Here is a 19,228-nt window from a genome sequence, read left to right as displayed (position 1 = left end):
GCTGCCAGATCCAGTAACCAAAATGTCAAATTATACTCAGTTGACAGCCAAGGCAGCAGGAGGAGTAGATGACATTGCCCTCTGCTTTTTCTGCTGCTGGAATCTTGCTATCCCAGCAGAGATTTCATGGTTCTGCAGGAGGGGGTGGGTGCTGTGCCCTTCACTGCTGCCCTAGAAAATAGCAGAAAATTTTTGCGCCTTTCTAACATCTGCAACTCATGGTGGGACATAAACCTGATTTTCCACCATAGCTGCCAGAACACTGTCATCTACAGCTGGGCTCTGTGCAGATCACAAAAGAAAGATCAAATAGGTATATGGAACCCAAAGAAACTGAGAGAAAAATTTATAAAACCAACAGTAACGATAATCAGAAAGGATAAGCAGACAAAATGTGTGTATGAAAAGAAATATCTAGGTAAAAAATGCATCAGTAAGTCTTTAATTTAAGCCCATAGTAACTTTAGAGCTTGAATCTGAGCTAGACTTTGTGATAAAAGAGAGGAAAAAGCAATTATATTATAAACAGATCATTTTAGCTTCTCTAAAAGATATCTTAAGTATTCATCACTCATTATAAAATCAAACTGTCATATCTTGTAATGACTTAGAGAATTCAAACTAGAAACATCTCAGTGTTAGAGCACTTCGCAAGTTTGATTTACTTTGAAGTACATTTGAGCTTAATTAGAACAGAATCTTCAAAGGGCTCACCATTTGACTACCTATTGTGAAAAAAGGCCAAAGGGTGGCTCTGTACCACCAATTTATAATCTTTGTCTCGCAAATCCTTGGGACTTCCTGGTCACAATTCTAGTCAGTAGAGCAGAAATGCGGGAACAAAGCTGCTAAACATCCAATAGCTATCCCACAAAAAGGGTGGATTTAAATTCTTAGCCATTATTCCAGAATAACTTTTGCCATTTTCCCTTGTCACTTCTTTCATTACAACCTAATTATTTCAAGATCATTTTGACTGAATGTCTACAAAAACCTGCTTACACATTTGTCACAGTCACCCTCAAATAGCAGCATGCCACGACTTGTAAATCCTATTAGTATTAATAAGATGTGAGTATGTCATTGAATTATTGTCAGTGTCTCATGGTTAGACCCCTGTGAGAAATACGTTGTGAAAAATGTTGATAATAAGAAGGTGACATTCCAGTCTCTTGTCATATTTTTACATTCTACATTGAATTTACCAAATAAAATTCCACTGAACAACCTCTGGAATAAGATAAGATCAACATTCAGGTATAGTTTCCCAAAGCGACAAAAGTAATGTATCAACACACAGCAACTCAAAATCATCTTAACGCAAGGTGAAATGGGAATAAATCAGGGTCACTGGTTCATAGCTATGTCTGAAATATTATATGAAAATGCAGAGATTAGCGTTTAGAGTAACAGAGATGCCACAAGGAAATGATGTTCTCAGTCCTGGCCTTTTTGTTGTTTCTCTGATCTTGCCAAGTAATTTTACAACACATTTTGCCTTAAAATTTTAAAGATGTTCACTGTGCATCACATGAAGACTGTATGGTAATAAATAGCTGCTGGCATTTCTTTTTAAAGGACCTACACTACAACTGTCAGTTTATTCTACTTTTTGCGATTTGGAGGGGACTCATGAAAGAAGAACAAAACGGATCTTTGTTAAAATATTACTTCCTGTTAGCTTTTTTTCTGTTATTTACAAATTATGATGTAAGATCTTTCTACCTAATGTTTCAAAGGAAAATCTGGAAAAACTTTCCAAGCATCAAATGCTTCTGAATCTAAATCAAGCTATAAAGCTAAACAGATGCCATCAGAATCAAGACAACATAAATCTTTCTGTTCTGAATATTAGACCTGAAAATGGGAAACTGAACTAAGTATTCTATACTGTGCTTCATTCCAAAAATGTTATAAGATTTTATAAAAATTCCCTTACGCCTCAGAAATAGAGGTTCCTGGTTACTTTTATTTTTTTTCTTTTTACTTTTTCAGAACTCAAATATAGCTTACAGAACTATTCTTCCCTAATCAAAAGCAAGAATGTATATAAAATGTAGTCTGAAGTTAAAATAGCAGACTCCCAGAAGTTCAGTTACATAAAGCAATTTGCAAAAGACATACTTGTATGTTAAATTTGCCTGAAACATAAATAACGACAGCTTTCTCACTGACTGTGCGAGACCTTGTAATGTAGCTCCTTTTTCAAATTCTGCATGCTTTTTCATATCTGGAAAATAGGTGCTATAGCACTTAGTTAGATTATGAAACCTACTACTGTCAGAACTAAAATAAAAACCAGCAGTGCTACTCATTTTCATGTTTTAGGTGAAAACCGGTAATGTTCAGAAATACTGGTTTTATCATATTTCAGCATTTTCTAATCTATGTGGACTCAAGTGACTGCTCTCCCAGCTGTGAAATCTATGCTGGCTGACACCCCTCCTGCCTCTCGATCACATTAACACATGCCCATATCGGAAACAGAAATAAAATATTCATTCCTTTTCATGTCACCCCTTCGGCATATCTCGCATACCTCTGTCCTCTCCCACAACCTTCTAATTGCCATAGTAGTGTATCTCACGGTTTGGGAAACACTATCAAACTCCAACGCAGATTACAAGCAAAATATTTTGCATTGCATGGCAAGCAAGCCTGGTTTAAAAATAAATTCCAAGTAAACTGCATATATACTTAGTTTCTTTTTACTCACAAGAGGTTCCGCCATGATGATGCGAATCTTGCGTTCAGCCTGAGTAGTAAAGTTCACAAACAAGCTCTTCAGGACATATTCGCCTGGTTTACTGTCTGGGTCAACACTGATAGGCAACATGGCTGGAGGTCCTTTTTCTCTCTGTGTACCAGAAACAGGTGGGACGGGTGGCTTGATATATCCGTTACCAACTGGAGAAGCTGAAATGTAGAGAGGAGACATTTACTTGTGAGTAATTCAACAGGTCTTAACTTTTCCATTGGCCCACTATACTGTCAAAGCAAAACTGAAGAACAGTTAATAATCAAAGAAATACACAATACATAAATACATCCATGGTATAGTTATATGTTAAATTTACATAATGTAGACTGGAAGAAGAAATCAAAGATGAAATCTTATCTATTAAAATCGAGTAGTGTTTACTATGCAGTGCACACTCAATCCTCTTTCTTAACATGGTAAGACTTGCTGGCACCTGACTGTTTGAATAACATCCTCATTTCTTATTCTTTATCTTGTAGGCCTGATCTGTGGCTCAGTTGTCAAAAGACAGATTTATTCTTTATTGCTACTCAAACTGACCCATCCTTGCAAAAGTCAGGAGTCTGATCTTTCAGCCAAGATGAGTTGTAAAGGGACTGATTTTCCTCTCATTTATACTGAGGTCAATCAAGAATGACTCCTTTAAAAAGAATAACACTTCACCAGTATAAATCTTATATGAAGAGTTAGACACGAAATGTTTTCCATGGCCAAAAAATGTGCGTTATGTATTAGTTTTTCTGAAAGTCCAAACCCCACAGTCCCATTTGGCACTTGAGAGATCATATCTGGAGTGCTGTGTACAATTTTGGGCTCCCCTGTAGAAGAATGACATAGCTACTCTGGAGCAAGGCCAAGGGAGGACCACGAAGATCGCCAGGGGCTTACGTTCTTGCTACATGAGCACAGGCTGAGTACTGCTGGACTGACTCAGCCTTAAGAAGAGGAGGCTCAGGTGAGATTTTATTGCAGTCTTCAGCTACCTAATGGGATATAGCAAAGATGGAGCCAGACTCTTCTTTGAGCATGGTGACAGAACAAGAGACAACAGACACTAGCTAGAATGTGGGAAATTCCAACTGGATAAATGGAAAAAATTTCTACTGTGAGGGGGTGATCAAACACTGGTACAGGCTGTCCATAAATATAGCAGAAATTCTACTCTTGGAGATACCTGAAACTTGACTGGACAAGGCCCTGATAAACCTTCTCTAGCTGGTGAGCAGAGGTTGGACTAATCACCCTCCGGAGATCCCTTCCAATCTAAATTATGCCATGATTCTGTGAATACCCTATAACCAGTAACAAGATATTATGTACTAGGCTTAGCTCTACTTGCTGTTTTTCTGGGAAACTGAAGAAAATAAATAATTGAAGTACTACGAAACAAAACCCCATTAATTCAAATATTACCATTCTACACATAAAACTTCCAAAACAAAATTCTCAGACTTAGCTCTTATTGGCAATAAAAGTCATGTCTGGTGTTCAGGCAGGTACTGGTAGCACCCTCTGTTCGCTCTGCCACTACTTTAAAAGTAGTAAACTAACACTGGGAAGACGAGCCATTAGCCACTCTGAATGCAATATAAGTGTCGTTAACACCCGTGAGCATGGCTGGTGATTGGGACAGAGGTGCTTTAATGCAATACAAACTGTGGAAAATATTGTGAACTAATATCGTTATAACATTTCCCCATAGCATTGCATTCCAGAGTGTTACATTGTATGCTCCATCCAGATTGCAAAGAAAGAAAGAAGAATGAACTACAGTGATGCACGCCGCACATATAATGCCTTTAGCCTTTCCTTTTGAGGAACAGAATTTCAACTACTACTGAAAGTAATTGTCAACTATTAATTACATGAGATTGTTTTAAGAAGAAATGAGATTTTAGATCTTTCCTAAATACTTCAACACTTACCGCTGAAAAATTGTAAAAACTAAATCCCAAAGACGACATTATTGTCTGAGAGTATTCAAGATGTGGTACACTCAGACCCCAAATTTATGCATTGAAAAATAAAAAAGACACATTGGAGAAAAGATAACATATTTTCCTTTAGAAAAATCAGAGTTTGGAAGTCCACTATATGACTATAATGCAAACCAGAAATGCTTTTGTTCATGTAGCTATTATTCTGCAAGTATAATGCATCCATACTTTAGTTTGAAAATAACTCCCCTGATTGATAAAGTATCACTCATTGATACGCCGTCACTCTTTAGCACAGCAGCACCACTTCTTCCATTCCAAAAGATGTTTCCTAAGAGAGTTGCTTCCTGCAAAGTTTTGCTTGATTTTTGAGGGCAAAAGCATAATCGCGGAGTTTTGTTGGCATTGTGACTCTTTGCACAAAACAAAGTGTATAGAACAGTTCTACATTTATATTCTGGAAATCCATTTCTAAAAATACCTTGTGTTCTGAATAATAATCTACTTCAAAGCAATGAAAAAAGAGGCACCAGAGAAGAATGCGAGCCCTACTGCTCTCCTGTCATCACCCAGGCTCTCCTAAAGTTTACGTATGAAGACAGTGGGATGCAAAGGATCAGATGCAAATTTATATGGACTATTGAATATACTAGGTAATGGAAATTTCTCCACAAATAGCTTTAGGAAGGAGTCAGACAATATTTTTACGATCATTAATATATTTGCCAAATGCGTGGTTTTGACTGGCTCGCAGCTATCCATGAAATCAGTTTGATCACCAAGCACTCAGTTAAGAAAAATGTGCTTTTTGTGAGCAGTGAAACCGATTTTCTTAAGGATTTGTGTCCTTTGTGTAGTAAAAGCCCCCTCCTCCCCTCTGTCACCATCCTGAGCTCCACCCAGCCATTCCCAAGCTCCCTCTGGAGCCCTGCTCCAGGGCTGGGTAGGCAGCCTGCCCACCAGCCAGACTCTGCCAAGCCAAACACACCCGGGCTGGGCCATCCGCCTCTCTCCGTCCACCGAAACCATCCCAGGCTCCCTCCTGAAGGAATTAGTAGGAATCTAATCAAATACAAACTTGCCTTCTGGTCCTCAGGCAATTTTGGCTTAAATTGGCTACTAAGTTCAACATTTACTATGAAGGGACACGCAGGAGGGAAGGAAGGAAGGAGGGAAGGAAGGAAGGAGGGAGGGAAGGAAGGAAGGAAGGAAGGAGGGAGGGAGGGAGGGAAGGAAGACAGGCAGTGTGTGGGATCAGGCACATTCGCATCCTTATGAAATTAAGTTTAAGAAACCCTAGTCACACTGCTTGGGAGCTGCCACCCTTATCTTCAATCATCGTGGCATTCAGCCAGGATTTTGAGGTTGGAATTTAAATCCACATAGTCATTGCTAGTAGGAAGCCTCTTAACAACAATGCTGTTAGATTTGTGACACAGGCTGATCTATTTTTTTTTCCAGACATCTAACTAAAAAATCAATTATTTGCACACTGTAATAGAGAAATGCAATTATTTGCACGGTTTGTCAGTGCACCAAAAATTTTATTCTAGCTCTTCTCTGAAATATAGGACTGTACAGCCTTTCACCCAAAGCAAAGTAAAAGGATATCCTGGGGGTTAACAGCTCTCATTCCTACAGCAATTAAAACAGTTATAGAAATGACTGACATACGACATTGATTTAGTTCAAATTTTTAAAAGATCGTTTTATAGCTGTTAACTCCATACAGGCATCTTCAGTGTGGAAGTTAATATTGCCAAGAGTGTGAGGGTTCTGAGTTAATCATGAATTGTTCATGAACTATTAGATATCGGTTTGTCTTTCTAATGCATCTTTTCAGTGCTGTTATCTCAAGCATTTGCATATGCTTGATATTTGCATTGCAAAAATCTGGCCCAGTGACCAGCGTACCACTGACATCTATCCTGATGATGTATGAGCTTTATCAGAATAGTTCTTTTTCCTAGACTGAGCGCCCTAGAAAGCTCATGAAAAAAAGCTGCCTCTGAGACACAAAACTAGAAATCAAGCACTCATAATTTAAGAAACAGCTGCATTAAAGTCATCCATGATTGGTCCCTTTATGTTGACAAATTATAACGTGGGTCTTAAAAATAGCAATAAAAAGGATGTGTCCATTTTTGCCATATATGCCAGTGAAACACTGCTCCATTAATAAAAGGCATAATTTTTACGTGAGAAATCACCACATGTAGTTTGCATGGGTTTATGCAGAAGATATCTGGTGTGGCTGGGGTGAGAGGAAGGGGTTATATTCAATTCTAAATATCGATTTAATTGATCAATTAAGCTTTTACTATCTGATTTCAAAATAATAATGTTCTACAAAGAGAAGTACCAGAATGGACCACTGAAACATTTAGTTTGAACTCCTAACACATTGTAGGATACTGGTCACCGCACAAGTACTGAATTAAACTAAACCCTTCCCCTAGAGGAAAGGCGCTCGTTCCCAAGGAGAATGAATGGTGATGCACATGCAGGAGACCACAGTAACCCTGATGCTCAATGGCCCTGCAATAGCACGGAATCTGTAGGTCAATTTTAGAAAGTTGTATACATATTTAAAGCTGCTATCCTAGGAAAATCTGTAAAAAAGATTAACTATGCTTGATCAACTAGAAGATGTCCATACCATTTTGAGGGGAAATTCTAGCTGAGGGCTTCTTCTCTCAAACAACCCGTTTTCTTGTTTCCAAGATACGTTCCCTATTTTTCTACTGCATCTGCCATAAGCTGTATTTCAAATGACATTCTTTTCCTGCACAATATTTTAATTTAGTCCAGGCTATAACCATAAGATTTTCTAAATGTTATGTATTTTTAAAGAATTTTTAAAAAGAAGTAAATATGGAGGTAGCAATGCAATATCACATATGGTTGTCACCACAACCATATATTATTGCCACAGAAAGGATTACTGAACTAAAATCACTGTTACATTTTTTTCCTATATTGATCATTTCCCTGATTAGAGAATTAGTTGTGAAAAAGCCCAGTAGTTTTAACACATACACACGGCCACTAAGCTGAGAGTGAGGATGAGTACAAAATTCAATTAAGTTATCATAAAAGACTCTCTGCTACAATTTCCACTACAGGTATTTTACTTAAAGCTCTAAGATGAAACAAAACAACAGAACAATCATAACGCAAAAGCCAAGAGCCTGTGCTACACTGGATACTTCAGCCAAACAAACACAGTTACTGAATTTTCAGTATTGTTAAGCAGAAAAAACAGAGATTGTGGTTTTTTTTCAGTTAACTGTGTCGTATTCACACTTTAGCAACTATGAACAAACTACTAACACAAACCAAAACACATACTTGCAGTTTTTTCGTACCTACCGAGCCCCTTTATAAAGCCGATCACACTGGACTTTCTCCAACATGCTACTGTAACATCCATGAGCCTGTGAATACCTGAAATGTTCCACTCCTTCAGTTAGAAAAGTTTGAATCCTTTTCTAACTAAAATCAAAAAGGAGACTAGTTGTTTCATACTTCACGATAAAATTTTCAGCATTGAGGCAGACATTTCTTTTAGGTTTTTGGTTTTGTTTGTTAATATACAAGTGCTGAAGACCTACAATGTGCGCGCTAGGGCAGGCCTCCGGATCAGATCAGCCTTTCCATAACCAAAGGGGTAATTTTTAGCTTCAGCATATGATGATGACCACTCACGGAGTGGCTGCATGTCTATATTTATCCACAAGTACATACTATGCTGACAGATTAGCGAAACTACTTCAGGCACTCCAAGAACATGAGACAGGATAATGGAGTCCGACAGAAACAAACCATGCATATCAAACACATGTATTATCATACAATCCAAGCTGAAAGCAATTAGTACGGAAATGCAACGCACAGAGACAACACAGGGTGGGTTTTGTTTTGTAACTAAGGTCTTTTGGCCAAACGTACATACAGTTTAAATTCCTTGCAATAAAACCAATGCAGTATCTCTTCTTTTCACATGCCAGGAGTCAGTGAGAAACCACATATCCTTAAGGATAATTATACATCTGCTGAAATAACTCTTAAGAAAATTTGCTTTGGTTTTGAATGGCAATCATAATATTAAAAAGAAAACACATCTTTAAATAAAGCGTGAAGAATTTAATTTACAAAGATACGGTACATGTGCCAAGGTTACCAAAAGGTGGCTTTTTCACCCTTTAAAGAAGAACATTCCCAATTAGTTTGAGCTTGACAGACAAAGAGAATGAAATTCAAAGGAAACTTTTGCTAAAAGAAACAAACTAAAAGATCCATTTTTATCTTGGTGAAAGAAATTGCAGGATTTCCAAGGAATATGTTATTCCAGTGCATTAATAAGATGCAGTAGTAGCACTAGTTTAATGAAAGTATTATTTGCATAATTCATTTGCATGTTTCAACAAAAAATAACCATAAAGGGATAAAGTTAACCAAGAAAACATAATATTAAAGGCTTGCAATATATATGATAGGAAGTAAGTTTATTTAAAGTACAGGACTTTACATCAAACAATTGATGCTCCTGATGTGTTTCTGATCCTCTCTTAGGAGGATTTACACTCAAAAATGAGACCAGGAAGAATTCAGTGCACATGAGAGTCCCACATCCAGACTATTTGGAAAGTAAAAGTGTAAGTTATGGTGGTACCAGTGTTGGCCTTACTCTTCACAGGAAATCAATTCCATGCAATACGAATATTTGCCTACCTGTTTTGTTTATTTTCCATTTTTTTATTAAAAGAGTAAATACACCAGGGAGTAAATATACCATTTTTAAGATACTTCTCCCCTCTTCTCAACTGCATGCTTACCTAAATATAACTTAAATTAATTATTAAAGTAAATGTAAGGTTGTATGGCGTATAGCAATTTCTGAGGTCCATATAAAAGCTGCTGTATGAATCTGGCATAAGCAACAGCAGTGCAGACATAGCTTAACTTTAGTGATGGAAACCATTTACACGTCCAGCTGTAGTGAAGCTGGCATGCATTCTCCTAGGGATGGAGAGATCTGTAACTACCTTTTGCATATGTATGTCCCAGGCAGACAGTATCAACTGTGGAGCTTTGATGAATGTACTGCTGCAGTTTCCTCTATTTTAATACAAAATGTAAAATAAGCAGTAAACATGACGTAGGCAAATATTCACATTGCATGAAATTGATTCGCTGTGAAGGCTCATTTGCAGGTGAGGGAACTCTTTGCAGTGAAAAATTCACTCACTGACAGCAGTATGTAGACACAGACGGTAGACATGCACATACAGACAATAAGAACACATGAGAGAGTCTATATAGCAAAAAGCTCAAACATATTTTCCCTCTTATTAGAACTCTCCAAAACTGCACCTATTAGAAATCTCAGTGAACTTGTATTTTAAAATTCCAAACTCTGAAGACTCTAAAACTGTTGTTCAAGCAGCTACTAGAAGACACTAAGCCATTCTGTGCAGCTGTCTTGACACAAGAACATGACATAAAACTATCATCCCAACTCATCCTGTCTTTCAGCAGCCTATTTAATCCAAATACAGGATTCTTCAGGAAGCGTTACTTTGGTTGACCAATTAGATAGATGGTCTGCAATGTAACAAAGATGATAAACCCCAACAATTCCACACAAAACCAAAGTCTGGGCATAACATGTAAATCCCTATGCCAGAGGAAATACTATCTAGTCTGGAAGATAAAATGGAAGAGGTCATGAGGTCAGCGTGGAAAAATATAAAAGAAGTTCAAGATTCTGGAGCAAAATGGCTGAATCTGAAAACAAGTCTGAAGGAGATAACAGACTGGGGAGGATTTCCAAAAAGGTGGTGAGCTCTTCCAAATGGAAATTCTCAAACTACTTAATTATGCTGAAACTGTAAGGGAGAAAAGGCTAATTTATAAATTTCAGATTCCTTCATTTCTTTAAAGAGACATGTCTCAGGAAAGTCATTTGTGTAAAATGGCATGGGCCAGAAAGGAAGGAGATATCTTGAGTGATAAAGGCATTCCAGTACTTGGTCACAGATTTGAGATAAGACCAATGTTTTAAATTATTTCTGTCCAACGACTTATTAAAAAATTGCTGTTGCCAGGTTGAGATATATTTATTCCACTCTTTTCAGAATACTTTTTCAACTACAGAAGACAGTTCCAACCCATGTAGACTTGGTTGGGCAATCCTGCTCCAAACTTTCTATTCCTTTTACTGCAAGAGAGTGTAAATTCTCTGTGAACACAAGGAACTGCAAAGCCAGGAAACAGGAGACAAATTAGTTAGTGCACCCACTAAGAAGTGGCAGAGTTGCCGATAAAGTATAAGCTTTGGTCAGCCCAACTACTCTAGCCAAGAAAAAGGAGGCTTGGACTTCATGTGTGTGTGTGCATGTGCACGTGTGTGTGCATGCCACTCTTCAATTTATTCTTAGTATCTTCAGGGATGTTATAAAACAGCAGGCCTAAAACAGACCATGTGATATCCTCAGTGAGACAGAACATTTCAGGACATAAGTCTAACTCCTTGTAGTAAACCCATTCTGCACACCCCTGAATGCAGGAGTGGACAATGATTTGTAGAACAGAGACTCAGAACAAGTCCTTGACGCAGTAATTTCTTAATCAGATACAGTCCTCTGCAGGATAGAAACAAAATGCAGCATCCATTAGAACAGGTATATGGCTACTCAGTAGGCCTGATGGATGCTAAAATACCACTTGTGGGGGACGCTCTTCTCCGCACGTCTACAAAGAGCTCAGATGCTCATTCCACTCAGAGATGCTTATGAAGCAGCCATCTTCTGAGATGAATCCCATTAGAAAATAACCAGTTTAAAACAGACATCTTTCCCAACCTCAGGGAAACTTCAGAACATTCCTTATGCACACTGACAGGTCTTAATTGGGATGGGTGTATGTGGTGAAGTGATGGGTGTATGTGGTGAAGTGCCTGTTTGCTTTGAAGCTTACGATCTTGTTCAGCTTTGTACCTTGGAAAAGTTAAAACTGTTGGTTTGGCTTTATTAGCCACGAGCAAACTCCTGGCCCTCACACCCCAGCTGCTGGCAGGTAGGCGTTAAGCTTAGTAATCCTCAGACGTGTACTGCAATTCTGTGCAAGAGAGGGGTAATCGATATGGGACCCTGCAGAGGAAAGCAGTGGATGGAACACATTTTCTCCTCCTGCAAGAGACCATGTTTCCATATGCAGGGGATTCAAGAACGACTGCCAAAACAAACAAACAAACAAACAGGAAATCCTGTTATATATGTCCATCCACTTTCTAAAGTCCTTTTCACTGACTTGCCAAAGCTCCCAGTAACTATGATCCCATAAGATGCAGACTTTCCCTCTCTCTTTCTCCTAAGTAGCAGGTCAGGGGTTGAGCAGCTGAATGACGTTCCCTAGGCTTTTCATAGAATCATCAAATCATCTAGGTTGAAAAAGACCCTTGGGATCATCAAGTCCAACCATCAACCCCACTCTACAAAGTTCTCCCCTACACCATATCCCCCAACACGACATCTAAACGACTCTTAAACACATTCAGGGATGGTGACTCCATCACCTCCCTGGGCAGCCTGTTCCAGTGTCTGACCACTCTTTCTGTGAAGAATTCTTTCCTTATGCCCAGCTTAAACCCACCCTGTTGCAGCTTGTTCTCTTGTTCTATCACTAATTACCTGTGAGAAGAGACCAGCACCAACCCCTCTACAATGTCCTTTCAAGTAGTTGTAGAGAGCGATGAGGTCTCCCCTCAGCCTCCTCTTCCTCAAACTAAACAGTCCCAGCTCCTTCAGTCGCTCCTCATAAGATTTATTCTCTAGGCCCTTCACCAGCTTCATTGCCCTCCTCTGCACTCGCTCCAGCACCTCAATATCTCTCTCATATTGAGGTGCCCAAAATTGGACACAATACTCAAGGTGTGGCCTCACCAGTGCTGAGTACAGGGGGACAATCACCTCCCTCCTTCTGCCGGTCACACTATTTCTAATACAAGCCAGGATGCCATTGGCTTTCTTGGCCACCCGGGCACACTGCTGGCTCATGTTCAGCGGCTTGTCAATTAGAACCCCCAGGTCCTTTTCTGCCAGGCAGCTCTCCAGCCACACTTCCCCAGGCCTGTAGCACTGCATGGGGTTGTTGTGGCCCAAGTGTAGGACCTGGCACTTGGCCTTGTTGAAGCTCATACCATTGGCCTTGGCCCATCGGTCCAATCTATCCAAGTCCCTCTGTAGAGCCTCCCTATCCTCATGCAGATCAACACTCCCGCCTAGCTTCGTGTCACCTGCAAACTTACTGATGATACGCTCTATGTCCTTATCAAGATCATCAATAAAGACGTTAAACAGAAATGGTCCCAGAATGGTCCAGAAATGGTCTTTTATCTCAGATCCCCACAAGACATCTGAGTGAGGCAGGACAAAAATTCTCCTTCCTGCCCATTCTCTTTGCTCAGCATTTATTTTTCTGCTTCTTTTCCCCTAGATCATTATTTTCTTGTTTACATATGCCACTGTGCTGAAGATATGCGGGAATCTAGGCATGTAACATAAAGATTTTTAGCTGTGCCAATTTTAGAATTTGCTTGGTTTATTGGAATGTTAAAAACTGAAAAAGCTAAATGACATGGGAAAACTTGTGGACAATTCCAAAACAATTTTCAACTGACATTTGAGTGCTCCATTTGGGGGTGGCTTAAGGAAACATCTGTGTTGCTTCTCATGGGATCCAAATCAAACATAAATACTTCTCAGTTTCTGTGTTTTATACGGTAATGACATGCTGCCTCTTTGAAGGCTGACTTGAGATTAACAATATACTTTCAAAATCTTGATATCTTCTCTAGATAAATTCAAAAGTTTTGTTATCTTTGCCAGTTATTCCAAAAGTAAAAACTCCAAATAAGGGTGGAAATATATATTCAGATCATTATTTTCAGATTAATAGATTACCTGAGTTTTAAAAAATTAAACCAAAGAAAATTTTTATTTCTGAAACTATGCCAGAATTTGAGCTCAAATACAAAGCATTTTATTTTAAATAATGATGTTCATACTCTTCTTTTACACTTTTTTATGTACTAGGGGAAAAAGCTAGCCTCCGCTTTGGTTTTGTTGGATCAGAAAATAGCTTCCTGTAAAATTTTTAGACAGACGTTTTGTTGGGTTTCCTTTCCTTTTCAGAGACAGGGAGATGAAGATATTCCCCTCATTTTGTGGTTGGTGGGTGTTAGCGGAAGAATTATTTTTAGGGAACTTGGAAAAGTGCCGAGGAAGCACAAGGCTAGAAGAGTCCAAAAGAGGAGGAACAGTTACTTCCAAAAGAGGGACCAGCAAACAGGTAGGATGTGACCTGCATCATCCTTCCATACACATTTTCTCTTGGAGAGAGTATACTTTCCCTTTTCTCCTTAAATGTTTCACAGTAAAACTGTTAGAGCCTGGATAAGATGGAATTTTAAAAAGATAATTAAGCTGTTCGTTTTCTACTACAGAATGACATTAAATGCTCGCATCTGTATTTTTGTTGTCTGTTTGTCCACACTTGCTCTTCCAAACCACTGACAAATTTTCATTTACGCTGTTAAAAACTCTTGTGTTTCACTGGAATGAAAACTGCATATCGATTATGGATGGATGACGTGGTTTCTGTGCAATGTACACGTGAATGAAAACCCGAGCATGTTGTAATGCACTTGTGCAAACATAAGCAGTATTTTATTATTGATGCACAAAAATAAACAGGCTGTAGCTCATTTCCGTCTGAAATTGCATGGCCTGAACAGCCCTACTGACCTAACACAGTTCAATGGCTAAGAATTGATTTCCTAAAGAGTTTTGTTTATTTCATGCCATAATAAATATGTCATGTTTAGCTACGTTTCAAAGTGTAGTACTACATTGAAGAAAAATCTTTAAAACTGTACTTGCTTCCTTGACCTCATCTACACCTCATCTGGGAGTGTAATGATAGGACACTTCAAGCTGCAACAGGGTAGGTTTAGACTGGACATTAGGAAAAAATTCTTTACAAAAAGAGTGGTCAGACACTGGAATAGGCTGCCCAGGGAGGTGGTGGAGTCACCATCCCTGAATGTGTTTAAGAGTCGTTTAGATGTGGTGTTAAGGGGTATGGTGTAGGGGAGAACTTTGTAGAGTGGGGTTGATGGTTGGACTTGATGATCCCAAGGGTCTTCTCCAACCTAAATGATTCGATGATTCTATGACACGGAGCAATGGCCTCAAACTGAAAGAGGGTAGATTTAGATTGGATATCAGGAAGAAATTCTTTACTGTGAGGGTGGGGAGGCACTGGAACAGGTTGCCCAGAGAAGCTGTGGATGCCCCATCCCTGGAAGTGTTCAAGGCCAGGCTGGATGGGGCTTTGAGAAGCCTGGTCCAGTGGGAGGTGTCCCTGCCCATGGCAGGGGGGTGGAACTAGATGATCTTTAAGGTCCCTTCTAACCTGAACCATTCTGTGATTCTGTAATTCTGATGCACCTGATCTACAGCTGCCTTTTAGGGAAAGGTTCAAATTTCACCACCTACAAGCCAAATATCAAATTTAACCTCGCCATCTAGGCTCTGAGTAGAGTAAATGAAGAGAGATTGACATTTCTAGGCAATCCATCATATCCTTCTTAGATTCTTACCTTAAGAGAATAAATCACTTACTTTCTAGAGGTGCCTATCACTTGTCAGAGATTACTGAGGGAGAACTGACAACAAAGATATGCATCCAAGGCTATAAGAGATGACTCTCACTTTTAGGTCTGTAAACTCTTCAAGAGCATCTTGTATAGATTGAACTGCATCGTGGTGCATTTCAGCTGCTGCTGGCTAGGATTCATACCCCTGCTCGTGTGGGTGGAAAATGGCACAATACCAGGAGTAAACCAAGCCGCAAGCTGGCACTGTGAACTGGCAAAGCTAAACCTTCACAGATCAAGAAGACTTTCACAAAATTTTGTGAAGCTTTATGTGACGAAACCACTGTGAATAAAGACTAACATGAGAATATGTCAGACATCCATTCATGTTTCCCTCTACAGTGGAGCATACAAAGTAACATCTATACAAAGAAAAATGAGAGAAAACAATTTGCAGCCAAAATCCGGGTTAATAATTATCATTATCAGTCCCCTACTCTATGTCTGATCACATCATTATTTTTAGTACTTAATACTGGCTGCAGCAGCACAGTCACAACATTGTCTATCTTATAAATTAAATTAAACACTATTTTGCCTCTTTGCTTACACACAACCCATTAGCCACACCCCATTATGATGCTGTAGTATCTAATAACCCTTTATTAACATTATATTAACAACTCTTTCTTTGAAAGTGGAGTTCACTTCTTAGCCACAAACCGACAGGCAAATGTAAATGTTTGCTGCTGCTTTGCTAGGCTCAGGCTCCAGGACATAAGTATTTCTCGTGGTGACTCTGAAATATAAAACCAGGAGGGACAAGATAATGACTTTTACCATCCAAAGGAGCTCAGTGAAGGTTTTTGAAAGTTTGGCTTCAGTACAGCTGCCTACTGAAAAACTTTCACTTGAACAGAAGGGTGAAGCGCATGGCATTTAGCTGCTGTCCAAGGGACCTTCTGCACGACCAGACAGTTGCAAATACCAAACACAACATGGACGGGACATTGCGTTCATGCTGGTCAGTGGGCCATGACAGAAAACTCCGTCTATATACTGAAATGTCTAAATGTTTTGGAATAAGTGACTGCCAGAAATACATTATTAGATTTGGAGAGGAACAGGCACCTATAGAGATGAACTCTGCATCAGTTAGTTATGAAAATAAAGAAAGAATCCTAAGGTTAGCATCGGATTTTCCAAATAAACAGCTTAAATGCTGAGAAAACAGAGTAATTCCTTAGAAAAACTGAAGAGACTAATTGCATCTGAAAGTAATAAAAAGATTCCTTTTATGAGATATTCAAAGAGAAATCCTGTATTCCTGAGGGCTGGGACAAAACTAATGTTGTATCAGGTTTTTTTAAAGTGTCAGCAAGGACAGGCCAGGCAACCGCAACACCGTTGGCCTGATATTCGTCCAGGAATGGCAGGATTTGATGAACAAAGAACCATAGTATAATAATACAATGCCATAAGCATAGGTTTATGGAAAGCAGATTTTTTAAAATAACTGTATCTTTTCACAAAATTATAAATTTGGTTAACAAGGTTAAAAGCATAGTCTTATATTTCTGTTTGGCAATTGGATTGGTGTCTTACCAAACTGTGAAAGAACCAAAGAATCAACATTCACAACAAAAATAGATTAAAACCTAAGTAACAGATACTTCTCAACATGGGTTAAGGGAGAATCATACCCTAATGAATGTACTTCTAGTGGCGGTAAAGAGTCCACTTCTCGGTCCTGTACTACTTATCCTTACTGTTAATGACATAAAAGACAACCAAAAACATTTTTATAAAGTTTCCAGGCAAAACACAAATTAAGAGTGTTAGACAGAAAAAAACATCAAAAATATCGTTCTACTTTGAATAGCATTTTGAAAAGTAAATGCAAGCAAAGACTATATGAGATATTAATTCTAAACTATGGAGAATTGCATAGCCAGAGACAAAGAACGCATGCCACATGGACAGAATAAGGCTTTCTATTCCTGGGAAGCACTGATTATGAAAAAAGGCCTGAGACCAGGATGACTAATGTGTCGAAAACAGGCTGCTATTCTTGTGACCTGAAGAGCTATGGAGAGCCTTTTCAAGCAGGATAAACAAAAGCAAATGCAGGAAAGCTCTACTGCTTCACTGCCAGCGTCCTGCAACCACTGCTGGGTGCTCGGTGCTGTTCTGGTGTCTGCAACTTGAGAAAGATGCTGATGAACTACAGGACTTTCACGAAAGGCAATTATAACTAGTGACTGGAAAACTTGCCTTAAAGCTTAGTTTAGTTTGACCATGAGAAAGTTACACAGTCACTTAATCATATACTCTAATGGCAGGAATTTGTACCTATTGCATCTACAGTGGCACCTATTTGCAAAACATATTTACATGGAGCCACTCAAGCCAAAATGCCTTTTTAGACAATACAAGCACTCAGGCACTTCCAAGGTGTGATTCATCCTCCTAACAAACACATCTAAAGCAGCTCATCTGAACTGTACCCTGAAAGTGTGTATTTCTCTCCACTGCTTATCGGAAAAGCCAGGCTTGATGTCACATGAAACATAAATTATCGAGAATGCCTGAAAGTTAGGTGAGGTGACTTCCATGCCTGCTAAGCATGAAGATGAGGAACAGAAATTTTCTAACAGACAGCTCTTCATTCAGTAACATCCAATGTCTGGAATTTTAAACTAGACAAATGCATTAAAGAAGATAAACACAAAGAGGAGGCAATTAACCACCAGAATGCTATTAAGGCTGGTGCTGATTCTTCCATTAGTGGAAATTTTAAATTAACATTTTTATTTTTTTTTTTGAAGATGTGCTTTAGCTCAAACAGAAATTAATTCAGAGAAGCCGTAACGCCTGCTCTATGAGGAGAACAGATTGGATGACACAATGGGTTTTCTGGTTGTATAATTTATGACTCGTTGAATACATTAGTAGAAAACATATTACTGAGAACAATCTTTCATTGGTAAAAGTACGATACAGATGTTCTAAGAAGGATTATTCTATCTCTAATCTTGATAATATCAAAAAGCAGAGAAGTCTGAATGCCTATCAGTACTTGATTTCTCTCTGTACATCCCAGTACAACTATAACTTGTATGATCAGAGTATGTTTGTAATATATGTAATAATTTCCTACCATGATTGTTTGCTTGTCAAACACACTTTGCCAAAACAGACACTCATTTTAAGGGTTGTTTTTTAGAATACACCTTGGGGGAACACAGAAGTGGAGGCAACTTATTGGGATGATACAATTTTCAGGGAATATTTTAAAGAAAAAGTATGTCGCCAGAATAATTTATAAATATAACCTTATAACTAAAAGTGATAGCCATACAAAACAGTGGTTTGCCTAAAGAGAATGCTTGTCTAGAAAAGTGAAGCTCTCCGAAGGAGCAGTGGTATGCTCCAGGGAAGACATATTCCACTGTCTGAGGAGCACAGAAGAACCATGGCTGAAATGCCATTACTGAAAAAATGTTCACACGGACATGAAGGCGGACTCTCCTGAGAATCTGAAGAGGCTCAAACCACATCTTAGCGCATGTTCAAAAAATGCCTGGTCATCTGCTACGGAACAAAGCTGAATCAATATAAAGATTCGAGGCCTGTTCCCTGTATAGCAGCACCATCTGAAATAAACTTCAGTTTCATACTTGGGTGTATAAAAAAAGGTTGTGTTAATGCTATATGTATTACAGAAGTATGTATTCCACCTATTGAACGTAATTTTTCTCATTCTTCTCTTGTGGCACCCAAGAAGTTCACCAAATCCAGTAAATTGTCCAACATCTGTTCCAAAAGGAACTTCATAGCACAAAGCTGAGGCTCCAAGGGGGCAGG

General features: G+C 38.8%; 1 protein-coding gene across 12 annotated transcripts in view; it reads right to left on the bottom strand.

Annotated features, from left to right (window-relative positions):
• FRY (FRY microtubule binding protein) overlaps positions 1-19,228 on the bottom strand; it is a 252,364-nt gene that overhangs the window by 137,919 nt on the left and 95,217 nt on the right. For 10 of the 12 annotated variants that reach the window (XM_054201901.1, XM_054201922.1, XM_054201892.1 and 7 more), the window contains one exon: positions 2,717-2,916. In XM_054201901.1, coding sequence (XP_054057876.1) covers positions 2,717-2,836 — 120 coding nt within the window. In that variant the 5' untranslated portion in view covers positions 2,837-2,916. Of the gene's footprint in view, positions 1-2,716; positions 2,917-8,066; positions 8,339-19,228 lie in introns of those variants that run through there. The other 2 variants (XM_054201879.1, XM_054201932.1) reach the window with 2 other exon arrangements.

The sequence above is a fragment of the Rissa tridactyla genome, chromosome 1 (genome assembly GCF_028500815.1).
Source record: "Rissa tridactyla isolate bRisTri1 chromosome 1, bRisTri1.patW.cur.20221130, whole genome shotgun sequence".
NCBI classification, from domain to species: domain Eukaryota; kingdom Metazoa; phylum Chordata; class Aves; order Charadriiformes; family Laridae; genus Rissa; species Rissa tridactyla.
This window is presented reverse-complemented; position numbering and strand designations above follow the sequence as displayed.